The 14,000-nt window shown below is 50.8% G+C and overlaps 5 protein-coding genes across 5 annotated transcripts; 3 read left to right on the top strand and 2 right to left on the bottom strand.

Moving 5' to 3' along the window:
• Nucleotides 1–387: 387 nt before the first annotated feature.
• ASPZODRAFT_134633 (hypothetical protein) lies at nucleotides 388–2,803 on the top strand. The gene is made up of 3 exons (XM_022723587.1): nucleotides 388–1,732; nucleotides 1,791–2,218; nucleotides 2,274–2,803. The coding sequence occupies exons 1-3, from the start codon at nucleotides 664–666 to the stop codon at nucleotides 2,661–2,663; spliced, it is 1,887 nt and encodes a 628-aa protein (XP_022579062.1). The 5' UTR covers nucleotides 388–663; the 3' UTR covers nucleotides 2,664–2,803.
• A 211-nt stretch (nucleotides 2,804–3,014) lies between these two features.
• On the bottom strand, nucleotides 3,015–4,603 carry ASPZODRAFT_100531 (hypothetical protein). Its single transcript, XM_022720768.1, has 3 exons — nucleotides 4,123–4,603; nucleotides 3,669–4,007; nucleotides 3,015–3,472 (listed from the first exon to the last, which is right to left on the bottom strand). The coding sequence occupies exons 1-3, from the start codon at nucleotides 4,336–4,338 to the stop codon at nucleotides 3,161–3,163; spliced, it is 867 nt and encodes a 288-aa protein (XP_022579061.1). The 5' UTR covers nucleotides 4,339–4,603; the 3' UTR covers nucleotides 3,015–3,160.
• Nucleotides 4,604–5,769: 1,166 nt separating this feature from the next.
• Nucleotides 5,770–8,008, top strand: ASPZODRAFT_134631 (hypothetical protein). The gene is made up of 3 exons (XM_022723586.1): nucleotides 5,770–5,949; nucleotides 6,020–6,671; nucleotides 6,731–8,008. Exons 1-3 carry the CDS (start codon nucleotides 5,898–5,900, stop codon nucleotides 7,974–7,976), a joined length of 1,950 nt encoding a protein of 649 aa, XP_022579060.1. The 5' UTR covers nucleotides 5,770–5,897; the 3' UTR covers nucleotides 7,977–8,008.
• A 334-nt stretch (nucleotides 8,009–8,342) lies between these two features.
• Nucleotides 8,343–12,419, top strand: ASPZODRAFT_18126 (hypothetical protein; the record flags this gene model as incomplete). The annotated part of the gene is made up of 2 exons (XM_022727164.1): nucleotides 8,343–11,836; nucleotides 11,918–12,419. 2 exons carry the CDS (start codon nucleotides 8,343–8,345, stop codon nucleotides 12,417–12,419), a joined length of 3,996 nt encoding a protein of 1,331 aa, XP_022579059.1.
• Nucleotides 12,420–12,778: 359 nt separating this feature from the next.
• Nucleotides 12,779–13,537, bottom strand: ASPZODRAFT_168270 (hypothetical protein). Its single transcript, XM_022726859.1, has 2 exons — nucleotides 13,043–13,537; nucleotides 12,779–12,991 (listed from the first exon to the last, which is right to left on the bottom strand). Exon 1 carries the CDS (start codon nucleotides 13,493–13,495, stop codon nucleotides 13,112–13,114), a length of 384 nt encoding a protein of 127 aa, XP_022579058.1. The 5' UTR covers nucleotides 13,496–13,537; the 3' UTR covers nucleotides 12,779–12,991; nucleotides 13,043–13,111.
• Nucleotides 13,538–14,000: the final 463 nt, after the last annotated feature.

The following is a 14,000-nucleotide window of genomic DNA, read 5'->3' as shown; positions in this document are numbered from 1 at the left end:
AGGAAAAGGCAGACGTGAAGTGAGAGAATCAGAGAACAAACAAATAAACGACAGACATATTCATCTCTCACTTCTTAGCTGATGGTAAATTGCTATTTCCATGCCATAGCACCTGAGCTGTACTAAGTGCGATATTACTATGTACTTCCTATTCTCTTCTATCTGATAATATGTACTGTCTATTCAGTGGTGGTTATTCAGTACTTGGTTTCTGCCTCAGGCCTAATAACTGCCTCAGGCATAAAAGTGTCTGCCTGATGATATAGCACTAGTCTGTATTGGGATGACACTAAGCCCTATCAGAAAGACTATGCCTAAATAGGCAGTATGCAATAGGCACCTGCTGTTTAACCTCTTCGCTTCTTTCACTTCTCTTCTTTCACTTCTCTTCTTTCACTTCTATTCCTTACTCCAATTCTCTCGCTTAAATCCTTAGCTTGACATATTGCTAGCTTCTCCCCCTCAACTTCTTTTCAGCTTCTTCTCCCTGACTTCTCTTTCTCGCCTTTTCCCTCTTCAACTTGTCGTCTTTGACGTCTCGTCTCCAATTTCTCGTCTTCAGTTCTGAAAGAGAGAGAGATCCTCTTCGGCTTTTCCTCTCAGACCTCGCGCGTTCAATCAGCCTTCTTGAACTGAATCCCCTCAATACTCCCATTCCTCATAATGGATTCATCAAACTCGCCCTCGAGAAGCTCCAGATACTCGGAGTTCAGCTCCTCAACACCCATTACCTTCGTCACACCGGACTCTTTGCATAGTCATCCCCAGCGGGTGGATCACCCAGGCAGCCATCTCAAAACCCTAGGTTCTAGCTTGGATGACTGGGTGCCGACTATCGAGGGATTTATCAATGAAGATCGCCGTGTGGGCGGCCCGGTCCTCTGCCCTCTTCCTGTCGTCAGTGTAGCAATACATCATACAGACCCTGAGTTTGTCAAACTTAGTCAAGCAGAACCTCAGCTCAGTGACCACATCACCTCCATTGTTCAGCGCCACGGGATCGACTTTATTGACATTGACATCACAAGACGTTTGTCAAAGCTGAATCCCCAGACGAGCCCAGTACCGACAGTGGTAATTTTTGCAAACCAACACCAGATCAATCACAGCTGGCTCGATGCAGCAAAGGAGATACACCGTTTCCTACTCTCTAAGAACTTTGCCAACTTTCAGGTCGAGATTGTAGACCCGGTGATTCTCAAGCCTTGGAAATGTTTTCCTGTCCTTGATACTGACCAGGTTTTCTCCCATTGGGATAACCTCCGTGATCGGATACTCAACTCATTTAACCTTCATGAATGGATTTCTCTTGAATGTTATCGGTTTGGGAAGGAGGATGTCTCCTCTAAAAACCCGCCCTGTGTCGTTGTTAGCGTGAAACCAGATTCCTCGACTAATTGGACCCCAACACGCGATCGCATCATCGCCATGCTCGACGAGTATGCTCTTTCATCATCTGTGGGTGTCTATATCATCCCAGACGTCATTTTCAAATCAATCGAGGCCTACATCCCCACCAAGGAGCTTCTATCTGATTCCGCATTCCAGCTGGAAGCGCAAGCAGGTACGAGTATCGGCCTCCATCTTCCAGGGAGCCCCAGCGGAACGCTGGGCGGTTTTATCGAATTACAGTGGTCTGGCAGTCCGGAATGGAAGCAGTTTGGACTAACCTGTTTCCATTGTGTTTATCCCAAGGGATTCTCAGCACCGTTCTCCCCACAGGATAACTTTGGTATGTGGATCTTTTGGCTTGCTGCTGTTACAGTTGCTAACCTTACTTCCTTGACTAGTCATTGACCAGTGGTACGACCGCTCTGTTCGACCCAATGATCCCAATGCCTCAAGGCTTATGCGTCTCTGCCAGCCAAGCCTAGGAGACATGGAGGGCCAGGTCGCATACCTGGCTGACGGGATCCGCAACCAGACATCTGACAAGGAATCCCAGGCGATCGAGCAGGCCCTGGAACAAGGAGAATTCGTTCTGCCCTTCGAGCAGAAGGCTCTAGACATCAGGAAGCTGGTGGTTGAGAAGCTGGAGGCGAGAAAGATGAAGGTAGAGACTTTTCTCTCCTCAACAGACAAAGATCTCGGGCCTGTTTTTGCTGGTTCAGGGTATCAGGTATTCCGAGAGAGCGTCACCATGAAGTCGGTGGAGAAGACCATCCTCGATTGGGCCTTGGTGGAAATCGTGCAGGCGCGGAAATCGCAGAATAACACGGTGAGTTCTGGTACAGTATTTTGATTGATCCTTATCCCACTAACTGGACTTCAAGTTTTCCTTTGCACCCGATTTACTGGTTTCTGACGTCCACACCGGACGACCTGCCGAATTGGGAACCCTGTGCAAGTCTGGACGAACGACTAAACACACGAAGGGCCAATGCGCAAAACTTCGCCAGGCTAAAATCGCACGGTATAGGATCAATGGCATGGAGGAGATTAAAGCGACGCTGGAGCACAGCGTCACCGGCGATTTTTCAGAGCCTGGAGACTCTGGCTCGATTGTCCTTGATGGCGCGGGCAGAGTGGTTGGACTTCTCTTCGGCGGCTGTCAGAACAAGACAGCGTCTTACTTCACTCACGTCCGTGACCTAGTCAAGGATATTAGAGAAGTTACAGGGGCTTCAGGCGTGCGAATTATGGGCTGCGACGTGAGATTCTAGACTTTGTGATTCGTTTACGAACCCTATTATCAGCGGACGAGAGCTTCCGACCAGAAATCTTGAATTCCCTTGAACTCCTTCAACTCGCGTAGAAGATATACTGTAAATACTCTTTAGACTACTTCTCTGACACTGCCGGGCCCAATTTATATTTTACTGTTACAGGACTTCTTTATCTCCTGTATACAGAGCATGTATGATCGAGTTAAAATGGATAAACTAAGAAAGACTAGCAGTACTATATGGTGAACTTGCATACTGGCCATGGGATAGTACATTGCATCAGCCATCCTAGTGATATACATATTGGAGCCAATATAGATAGATAGATAGTATGAATCACTTGCAGTAAATTGATGGAATATACTTTTATTCAAATTAGTATATATAATCCTATCGCCATACCCGCTTGCTAATCCCAAAGAAAAAGAAAAAAAAAAAGTAGAAACAGAGGAATCCAAAACAGAGTAATCAAGTAGCCTCAAGAAAAGGTTAATCTACCAAGCAGAGTGTCCGCCATCGATGCGCAGATCGCTGCCGGTCATGAAGCTGCTGGCGTCTGAAAGTAAGAAGACGGCGGCGCCACGGTACTCGTTGGGCGAAGACAGACGGCCGAGCATGTTTTCCTTGGGCCACTGGTCCCGGCGTTCAGGGAACTGGACGAAGAGATTCTCAACCATGGCGGTGACGATGTAGCCGGGCGAGATGGTGTTGACGCGGATGCGGTACTGGCCCCATTCGGCGGCCAAGTTGCGACCAAGCTGGATGACAGCTGCCTTGCTCGCGTTGTACGCGGGACAGATGAGGCCCTATTTTGATTGATTGATTGTCAGTTATCGGTCAATATATGACGATTGAGCGACATCAAGCATGTAGGTGGTGATTGGATGGAGGACTGATGACTAAAAGCGGGGAAATCGTGGGGGAATGAGGGGGGGGGGGAAAGGGAGGCGCAGGGCAAGCAGGGAAGAAGGGACAAGGGAAACGGAAAGGCAAGGGACATACCCGATTGGCGACGGTGCCACTCATGCTCGCGATCAGGGCAATGCTGCCCCCATTGCCAAAGCGAATCATCTGCTTGGCAACAGCCTGGGCGGTCATGAAGACCCCAGTGACGTTGACCTCGAACATGGTGTTGGCATCCTTGGCCGAGTATTCGAGGGCGGGCGTTTCCTGCTGGATGCCGGCGGCGGCGACCAACCCGTCCATGCGGCCCTCCGTGTTGGCGATGGCCTCGATCACGGTGTTCAGCAGCTCCGTGTCACGCACATCGATGCGGCGGTAGTGCAGGGCGGTGCCAAGCTGCTCAACGGCTCTTTTCTGAATCTGAAAGAATTCGGGAGACTGCGTTGATTAGCCTGGATCTTGATAATTTACTGTGACAGAAAGAAGAAGAAGGAGGAGGAGGAGGAGGAGGAGGAGGAAGAAGAGCAGGAGAGGAAGACAATATCGAGCTTACCGGTTCTTCCAAACGGTCTAGAGCGTAGACAGTAGCTCCAGCCTCCAGCAGAGCCTCTGCCTGAGTCAATCCCAGACCACGGGCAGCCCCTGAGACGCAGACGACCTTGCCTCCCAGGCTGAACTCGGGCAGACGGTTCTGGGTACCGAGGAAGACGTCGTGGTTCTGCTTGGTGGCAGCGACGGGGACTTCTGTGGTTTCAATGGAGACAGACATGGTGATTGAATAAGTAGTATTTAGAGGCAATCTGAGAAGAAGAAGAGAGAGAGAGAGAGAGAGAGAGAGAGTCGGATGGATGGTGAGAGTTGAGGGGTGTCTGGAGAGTCTCTTATATAGCAGGCGCTGCAGGAAATGCTCATGTGAGCGAGGACAGCCCAACTAGGCAAGCCTGAGTCTGGGCCATGCTGGAACATGACAAGAAACATTAGAATCATGCAGTCCCTGTCAGTTACCTTGGGTATATATAATACAGGTATTCCGTACTACAATGTCTTCTATTTCTGGTCTGCTCTACTCTTGTGTTGTTGAACTTGATTCCATGGTGTTCAGTCTTCAATTCCTCTCTTTTCTCCGTTTCCTTTCACTTTTGTTCGTAGAAAGACAAAGGATGAAGATGACTGACTGTTGACTTCATCACTCGGGAGTCTCGATTGGGAAACCCGGCGGGTCACGCGTGAGACGGTCATGTGCCACCCACAGATCTAGTCGATACTACATACAGATGAAAAAAATAAAAAAAAAAAAAGGAATTTCAAATAAATGCTGTAATTTAACTGGTATTGGGATATTCAGTATTTATACCTAGTAGTAATTGCTTCTCTCATCTTTTATCTGATCCGCTGTGAGTTTAACTAATGGAGGAATTCTTATTCTTTCAATTTATAGTGCAATACTTTATATAGTTACCAGTAACATACTCTGTACCTATAAAGCCATGCAGGTCAGACCAGTCTGGGGGTCTAGGCCTTAGATCCAGTGTTCTAGAAGAGACAATGAATAGTTAACTAATGCCTGGCCACGTAGTAACTAGTCGGCTTTCCCGATGAGTATGACCGAGGCAACTTCTTAGTACCTATAGAAATCTCTAGGAGTCTATTATATTGCTGTATACTTGTGGTATCAATTACTACTTGATATTCAAGTACTCATATTATTTAGATGAATAACACTAAAGAAGGAGTAATCTCCTATGATAATATCAATATGTTGGTAATACTATTATTTCTAGTTCTATATATTTATACTATAAAAACAATAACTTATTTTCAGCACAATATTTAGACAAAATCTCATTATAATATATTATAACCCCTCTATTTAAGAATAAGGTAATAGTAGAAAGTATTCAAAACATTGAGAGCCTATACTAATAGTAGGAATAACCACTTACTCGGCTCCCATAGTCTGGTGTTTAGGTCAGTAGACTAAAGGCATCTCCCTCCATCAATTCAATACTCTTATTCATTCTCATCGCCTACAAATATTCCAGCAAGGAGACTTCTATATTATTAAAAGTCATGAATCGTTACTCTTCTTGCCACCCGGACCCCCCGGGCGAGTCTTTGAGTCTTGACATCACCACCAGACGAACCACTCCGCCTGAATCGTCGAACCATTCAACCAGCAAGTCATGCTATTTGTGTTCTACGCAATACTTGGACACTAGAGTCTAATCACTATGGCTCTCTAGGTAGGGAGAGCGTTCTTGCAAGGGTGTCTAGTGTCATCCCTTGCCTCGTCTGCCTCAGTGTTCATACCCTCTGCGCGTCAACAACATGAAGCCCACGCTGTTGCTGGTCGTTTCTGCGCTGGCGGCTGCATTGCCAGGTGAGTTCTTCTTCTAATTAGTATTTCTATTCAATGCGAAGTGTCTGGTCAGTCTAATGATAGATTTCAGCCGAACAAGCATATTCTCTCGCACATCTCGCCCTCCGCGCCCTCCCCAATGCCCCCGACGGTTACACCCCAGCCAACGTCTCCTGTCCTGCAGTGCGTCCCAGCGTGCGGAGTGCGTCTACCTTGTCTACGAACGAGACCGAATGGCTGCGTCTGCGTCGGAACAAGACCTTCGATGCCCTCAAGGACTTCTTCGGCCATGTCGACGTCGGCAGCTTCAACGTCAGCGCCTATCTCGACACCCTCGCTCATAGCAACGCCTCTGAGTTGCCGACCGTTGGAATCGCCATCTCCGGGGGAGGATATCGCGCCCTGTTGAACGGGGCTGGCGCCATCAAGGCGTTTGATAACAGGACTGAGAACGCCACTGCCAGCGGTCGACTGGGTGGCCTGCTGCAGTCGGCGACCTATGTCTCTGGCCTGAGCGGCGGCAGCTGGCTGGTCGGCTCGATCTTCATCAACAATTTCAGCTCGATTACCTCGTTGCAGACGTACAAGGAAGCGGAGGTCTGGCAGTTTGGCAACTCCATCTTCGAGGGTCCGTATACTGGGGGGGTCCAGGCCGTCGATACGGTCGAATACTACAAGAACATCGAGGATGCTGTCTCGGGAAAATCTGATGCTGGTTTCCCGACTACTATTACGGATTACTGGTACTCTCTATATCTCTCTCTCTATCTCTCTGTCTCTCTCATTCGCTCACGAAAATCAGGGGTCGTGCACTGTCGTATCAGCTCGTCAATGGTTCGAATGGAGGCCTCGACTATACCTGGTCATCCATTGCGTTAACAACAGAGTTCCAACAGGCAGACATGCCGATGCCGCTCGTGGTGGCTGACGGGCGTAACCCAGGGGAGCTGGTGATCGGAGGCAATGCGACTGTGTATGAATACAACCCATGGGAGTTTGGTACCTTCGATCCCACCATTTACGGCTTCATCCCACTGGAGTATCTCGGCTCGCGGTTTGTCGCCGGCACCCTGCCCAGCAATGAGACCTGCGTGCGAGGGTACGACAACGCGGGCTTCATAATGGGCACCTCGTCCAGCCTGTTCAACCAGTTTCTACTCAATGTCAACTCGACGGCCCTGCCCAGCGCCCTCAAGGCCATATTCACAGACATCCTGCAGGACATTGGCGAGGACGACGAGGACATTGCTCTGTACGGGCCGAACCCGTTCTACCTATACTCGAACGAAACCTCGCCCTACGCCAACTCTACGGAGCTGGATCTCGTCGACGGCGGCGAGGACGGCCAGAACGTGCCGCTGCACCCGCTGATCCAACCGGAGCGGCACGTCGACGTCGTCTTCGCCGTCGACTCCTCGGCCGACACGACCTACTACTGGCCCAACGGTACCTCGCTGGTCGCCACGTACGAGCGCAGCCTCAACGCCTCTGGGATCGGCAACGGCACCGCATTCCCCGCCATCCCAGACACCAACACCTTTGTCAACCTCGGCCTCAACACCCGCCCGACCTTCTTTGGCTGCAACAGCTCCAACCTCACAGGTCCCGCGCCGCTAATCGTCTACCTGCCCAACTATCCGTACGTGACGTACTCCAACGTTTCCACCTTCGAAGACAGCTACAACGACAGCCACCGTGATGCCATGATCCTCAACGGCTACGACGCCGTCACCCTTGCCAACGCCAGCCGTGACGGCAACTGGACCGCCTGCGTCGGCTGTGCTGTTCTTGCCCGCTCCTTCGACCGCTCCAACACCTCCGTTCCCTCCATCTGTACCGACTGCTTCGACCGTTACTGCTGGAACGGCACGCTCAACAGCTCCACGCCAGCGCCGTATGAGCCTACTCTCCTCTTCCCTGAGGCAACAATTAAGATCAATTCGACCAAGTCCAGTGCTGCTACTGCTGCTGCTGCTCGGGAGGTGACTTTCACAGCGTCACTTGTTGCAGCCAGTGTCGTTTATTTTTTGACTTGTACTTTACTCTAATTGATGAATCTGGTAGTTAGTTTTGCTCATGCCTATGTAAAAGTGAACAGTTAGAATTAATTGATTTTATACTGAAGAATTTAATAATACTCCGTCCAGCATTACCTACTCCACTCAATGTTGTTGCCATGGCAACATTGCGAATCTCCTGTTGACGAAGCGGATCTGCCGAGATTCTCATCCATCCACCCACACGACAACGACACAACGCAACGACACCACGACAATTGATTATTCGAGATATCGACACCAGGATTTCTGATTCCTTCATCTCCACCCATGATGATCAAGGCGTGATTTTCTCACTGAGTATACACCGCCATTCCGACAAACCACCACACCACACCACCACAACAGAGAATAATCATGGCACGAGCGGCGGTGATTCCCAACGTGTCCCCTAAAAAGACTACCCGCGGTCGGCCCAGATTAAATACGAAGGAAAGTACGACTTCAACGACTGCTCGGGCGAGGATAACAAAGACGGCTGCTGCTCCTACTGCAGAACCGAAGAAGAGACCCGCGCGGGTTGCGACCGGGACGACCAGGAAACCCAGCAAGAAGAGCGGTTCCGAATCGGCCGGCGAGGAGAGCAGCGACGAGGATGAGCTGGCAGAGGGCGAGGAAGACGATGCTCCGAAGAAAAAGCGAGTCGGACGCCCAAGGAAAGAACAGATGACGGCGAAGACGCCAGACGTGGCGCCCAAGACGCGCGGACGGCCCAAGTCCGTGACGAGCGAGAAGACAACTGCAGCCTCGAGGAGGCGAACCCAAACACAACATACTACTACTACTACTACTACTACTACTACTACTACTAGTCCTGTGGTTGAGACGTCCTCGCGCAAGCAGATAGCTATTACCACGGGCTCGGTGCTTCGGTCAAATCTCCTGCAGGGTCCTGCCAAGAAGAAGAAAGTAACCTTCCAGGATTTGCTAGACTCGGATGAAGAAGAAGATGAGGAGGACGACGAGGAGGAGGAACACATTTCTACAAAGCGGGCTCCGGCATCAGGGAGGAAGAAGAAAACCACCACCACTACGACGAAAGAGGGACTTGCTGCTAAGCCTGTCCGAAAGCCTGCCAGCAGCACGGGTCGTGGACGTAAACCGGCGGCTGCGACGAAGGGATCCAAAGAGCAGAATCAGCAGCAGCAGCAGCAGCCATTATCCCCGAAGAAGATCAAGCAGGTTGCCAAGTCGATCTCGGCTTACGCCAGTTCCGACGGGGAAGACGACGAGCTAAGCGGTGCAAAGAACCAGACGGCGCTGGTCGTCAAGTCCCCCATCAGACCTGATCCGCCCAGGAGCCCGGCCACGGGGCTGGGCTCCCCCGTACGCAGGATCAACTTCACCCCGTCTTCTTCTCGCCCGGCCGTCCGGGACGTGGACGAGAACGGAGAGCTCACCCTCCCTGTGGTTGACAAACATATGGATTTCAGCGCGTCGCAGTTCATGGCTAGTCCCGCTCGACGTCCGCCGCCGTCTCCGTTTCAGTATAACCTCAAGGAGACGCCTAGGCGTGCCGCCCTGATCATCCCGGATAGCGCCCAGAAACCCTCCCAGCCTAAATTCGACCCAATGCAGAACTCCCCGCTCAAATCGTCGCCCAAGAAGGGCAATCTGGGCGCCTCATTTTTGCAGACCCCGCTCAAGTCCTCCTCCACGCCCTTTTCGGCCAGATCGTCCTTCTTACAGAGCCCGGCGAAGCGCATTGTCTCTCCGTTCAAGTTGTCGCTGACTCCGAAGGTGCCGCAGCCGGAGTCGCTTACTTTAGATGAGGAGCTGGAAATGGACTCAAGTATTCATAATACAGACGCTAAGCATCAACAAGACCTTGAATCAGATACAGATGACGAATTGTCCATGGACATGAAGGATCTGCAAGAAAAGGCCGAAGCAGTGGTTGCTCCTGTAGAGTCGATTGAAATGGAAGAACCGCTTACCTGCGAGTCCCTACTGCTAGAAGAACAGCATGAGCAGGACCAACCCTCTCACTCTGAAACAGGTGACCATGAAGAGAACGAAGGGGAACTTGAAGATCCAGAGGTGGACGAACCAGTCATTGAAGAAATGGAAGAAGACTATGAGGAAGAAGAGAACCTCTCTTATGACAACGAGAGCCCGGCACCGGTTCCAGTTGCAGTCCCTGAAATGGAGGACCCATTCATCGAACATGTGGAAAGCAACTACGAACTCCAAGTCACAGAGCAGCAGTTTCAAGTCACAGAGCAGTCATTCTCAACACATGAAAGTGATATTCTCGTTGAAACGGCTATTCCCTGCTACGAAGTCGAGGAGCCCATTGAAGACGAAGTCCAGGATGAATTCTTTGAAGAAGACTCCGAATTCTACGATGGAGTCGGCGACTTTGACTATGACGACGCGACGCTCGTCGCTTTCGATCCAGATGAGGTCTACCTTGGGACTCCGCGTCGTGCGTTCCCCTACGCAGTCAGCGAGGCCGGTAGATCCATCAGCCCGCGGAAAAGGATGCAGATCTTCACGCCTCGCCCTGGCTCTCCCTCCCCTGCTGTGATGAGCCCCTTGGGGGTTAGGCATGTCATGGAGACTGATGAGATGGATGCCGAAATCCCGGCCTCTCTGGAAGAGGATAACAACGGTGAGGAAGAGGAACTTGGGTCTCCAGAACCGTGTACCCGTTCAACCACGCCCCCTGTGCAGGAAAGCCCGGCACCAAGCACGAACGAACCTTTAGAATCAGCCCAGCCTGAAGAAACCGAGCCTTTGGCTGAACAGCCGAGCCAAAGTCAGGCGGTGAGCCCGGAAAAGGCGCGTCCTTCTCGCCCCCGGCGCAGAGGAGTCTTCTCGCTGGGTGGTGTCCGTGCTCCGACGCGCAGTTCGCCACGCAGATCCCTCGGCTTGCGTTCTCATCTTGTTCGGCGGTCGATGCGAAACGCAGAATTCCTGGCTCCACTTGATATCTCGATCGATAGAAGAGAGTCAGCCCGTTCAAACGTGGGAGAGGAAGGGTTGGATTCCACCCCCGACGCTGCGAGTTCGCCCATTGGAGAACCCTCTGTCGAGGCGACAGAAGCTGCAGATGACTCCGAGATCTTCTGTGATGGCGACGATGTGCCGTTTAGTGAGGTGGAGGAGCTCGAGCAGGATGCGTCTGTACTTGCGGAGGAGGACGACAGTAACCACGGTTACGAAAGTGAGGATAAGGAAAACGAAGGCCCACTCCCCACTCCGATTCCAGTGACGCCGAAGCGGCCGAAACACCAGCTGCAGGAGATTCAGACCGTCCACACGGTATCCAAAGTCCCTCTCAAGCCCGAGGGACAGGTTTCCCCGTTGAAAATGTCACGCAAACGGACCCGCTCGCTGTCTATTACATCGCCCGTACGCTCTTCACCGCGCCTCCGTCAGTCTAATCTTCTGCCTCCCAGCCAGCCGATTGCCCCAGCTAGTCTCTCACCGCACAAGTCATCGCACAAGTCGCCGCGTCGAAGCAGTCGGTCGGCGGGTGAACAGGTCCTCGAGAAATCCACAGTTAATCACAGCCCTGTCAAGAGCGCCGCTACTCCCCGCCGCAATGCGCCTGTTGACCAGGGCGTGCTCGGGGGTGCAGTCGTGTTTGTGGACGTGCACACCACGGAAGGCGAAGATGCGAGCGGCATCTTCGTCGAGCTCCTGCAGCAGATGGGGGCGCGGTGTGTCAAGAGCTGGTCGTGGAACCCGCGTGCCAGCCTGTCCCCCGTGGACGGGGCGGAGCCTCGTGAAAACCGCATCGGGATCACGCATGTCATCTTCAAGGATGGAGGGGTGCGGACGTTGGAGAAGGTTCGCCATGCGGGGGGGGTTGTCAAATGTGTGGGTGTTGGTTGGGTTCTCGAGTATGTATTGCCTTTTTTCCTGCATTCTAAAAAAAAGAAAAAGAAGAAGAAAAAGAAAAAGACACTAATTGATTCTTTCAGCTGCGAAAGACAAAACAAATGGGTCAACGAGGCCGGATACGCAGTCGACAGCACAATCATCCCCCGCGGGGGTGCAAAGCGCAGAAAGAGCATGGAACCCCGGGCACTGAGCAACGTCAACGGCACGCTGGTGAAGAGGGAGCCGGCGACAACTCTATCGGCCAGCGAGAGGCGGTCCGGCGCAGAGGAGTTGAAGAAACGTACCACTCAGGAAGAAGATCCCATCCCGCCGCCGCCCGCGACACCTGGCTCGTCGGCCTACCACTTCGACATGGACGCCATCGGCATGTCGCCCGCCACGCCCTACACGCTCTCCCGCCCTTCGAAAAAACTGATCCAGCAGACTTGTCCGCCGAAGCAGACACAGCAGGGCCTCTTCGCCTCGCGTTTAGAAAGTGATGGGGGTGTCGAGTCGCGCAACCAGCTGCGGTTCAAGCTTGAGGCGGCGCGTCGGAAGAGTCTAGTCTTTAAGCCACGGGTTGGCAGTCCTCTTTCGAGATGACCTTTGGATATCCTTCTCTTCTTTTCTTTTTATGCATTACATCCTTCGGTGTTCTGGTCATGGCGTCATACATACCCTGGTCGTTCTGGTTTTGATATCTTGCATGTAACATTAGCTATGCTTAACTTGTAGACTCTACTAATTTATGTGTTGAGAATGGTGTTATATGCTGGTAATGTTTTCAGTAAAAGGTAGGGCCTATAGCCTAGGGTTTATATAAACACGTGACCTAAGTAATCCAAGTCGTTTCATTAGACAAATAACAATGAACAGCTACTATTTGAGTAGCATATTAATATAAGCATATATAGAGTATAATGGTATTTTTCAATGCACATCGTAGTGTCTCTCAAGATAGGGCTACCTTCAGCTGGACGTCAGTAGTAGTATGTGGAGAGTAGGAATGCCCAAAAATAATAGGCACCTAGTATAAGCATGAGATATGGATGGATTATTTCTGTATCCTCATCCTGTGATTTGCGCTGAGAGACAGTATAGTATTCCCATCTGGAACTCCATGATAAAGGCCAAGTTGGAGTCCTTTTGCGCCCCTGAGAAAGGAGTTCCCCTCTCTGTTCATTTAATTAACAGTAGATAGTATAATTATTGACTATTCTACTTACCTGATTTCATACCAGCCAGAGACTTCGTCGAACCAAACGTCTTCGCGACGACTTCTCTTTCGATAATGATTATAAAGAACTCTTCAGGTGGCTAAAGATTTGGTCTGCTCTCTCTGCCATAACATAGGTAGCAGGCGGGTTTTTCGCTGGACCTGTAGGGTCCTCATAGATTTGATCATCAAAGTCAAAGTAATAGCCCTGAGCCCCTGGACCTTCAAGGCCAGACTCTATGATAGCGAATTTTTCTAGAGTCTGCAGTGAGAGAGGTTCGAATAGACAAGCATGGGAGTTGAGAAAGATAGGATCATCAAAATCGAACGACTCAAGCAGGATTTTCATATGAATGAGCTCATCTCGAGAATAAGCAGCCTGTGGTTGAGAGTCTAGGACCCGGATGATTCCCACATATGTATTCCTCAAGTCAAGACGTTCTTTGATCTGATCAGACTCCATGGAGGAAGGGGGGGGAAGGCATGAGTAGGTACTATGAAGGAGCTGAGAGGTTAGCGAGCCCAACACAGAACTTGAAGCAGATCTCTCACAAGGGCTTGGAGTTGCCAAACGGTAGAAGGAGATGTGGAAGAAAGAAAGATGCCGTCGAGATGGATCGACGCAGTCAAGATGTCATGCCTCGAGCCTGACTAGTCCGCCTTTGGATTAACCTCACACGTTCCATTTTTGGTAGCAGAAATTAGGGATACTTCAGTATATACGACTCTTAGTATGATATGACTGGTTCTATAGTGAATGATCATGGAGGACAAGATACTTTATATGGCAGCCCTCTTTCTCAGAGAATTGAACTAGTGAGCAAAATAATAGACGATGTAGAGTGATCAATAAATCATACCCTGCTATGCAAATCCTCGGATCTATGGTCAGAAGAGGCAGAAGCAAGTGTTTTTTTTCTCTTTTTTTTTTTGCAAATTTCATTTCAACGCTCCTTCTAGCCTCTTTC

Source organism: Penicilliopsis zonata (genome assembly GCF_001890105.1).
Source record: "Penicilliopsis zonata CBS 506.65 unplaced genomic scaffold ASPZOscaffold_13, whole genome shotgun sequence".
Lineage (NCBI taxonomy): Eukaryota > Fungi > Ascomycota > Eurotiomycetes > Eurotiales > Aspergillaceae > Penicilliopsis > Penicilliopsis zonata.
This window is presented reverse-complemented; position numbering and strand designations above follow the sequence as displayed.

Bases quoted from the DNA above. Each gene is read 5' to 3' on its own strand.
- ASPZODRAFT_134633 (XM_022723587.1), top strand. From the start codon at position 664: ATGGATTCATCAAACTCGCCCTCGAGAAGCTCCAGATACTCGGAGTTC. The intron at 1,733-1,790 runs GTATGTGGATCT...TTCCTTGACTAG, and splicing joins CTCCCCACAGGATAACTTTG to TCATTGACCAGTGGTACGAC. The intron at 2,219-2,273 runs GTGAGTTCTGGT...CTGGACTTCAAG, and splicing joins GGAAATCGCAGAATAACACG to TTTTCCTTTGCACCCGATTT.
- ASPZODRAFT_100531 (XM_022720768.1), bottom strand. From the start codon at position 4,338: ATGTCTGTCTCCATTGAAACCACAGAAGTCCCCGTCGCTGCCACCAAG. The intron at 4,008-4,122 runs GTAAGCTCGATA...TAATCAACGCAG, and splicing joins TAGACCGTTTGGAAGAACCG to TCTCCCGAATTCTTTCAGAT. The intron at 3,473-3,668 runs GTATGTCCCTTG...CAATCAAAATAG, and splicing joins GTGGCACCGTCGCCAATCGG to GGCCTCATCTGTCCCGCGTA.
- ASPZODRAFT_134631 (XM_022723586.1), top strand. From the start codon at position 5,898: ATGAAGCCCACGCTGTTGCTGGTCGTTTCTGCGCTGGCGGCTGCATTG. The intron at 5,950-6,019 runs GTGAGTTCTTCT...GATAGATTTCAG, and splicing joins GCTGGCGGCTGCATTGCCAG to CCGAACAAGCATATTCTCTC. The intron at 6,672-6,730 runs GTACTCTCTATA...CACGAAAATCAG, and splicing joins ACTACTATTACGGATTACTG to GGGTCGTGCACTGTCGTATC.
- ASPZODRAFT_168270 (XM_022726859.1), bottom strand. From the start codon at position 13,495: ATGGAGTCTGATCAGATCAAAGAACGTCTTGACTTGAGGAATACATAT.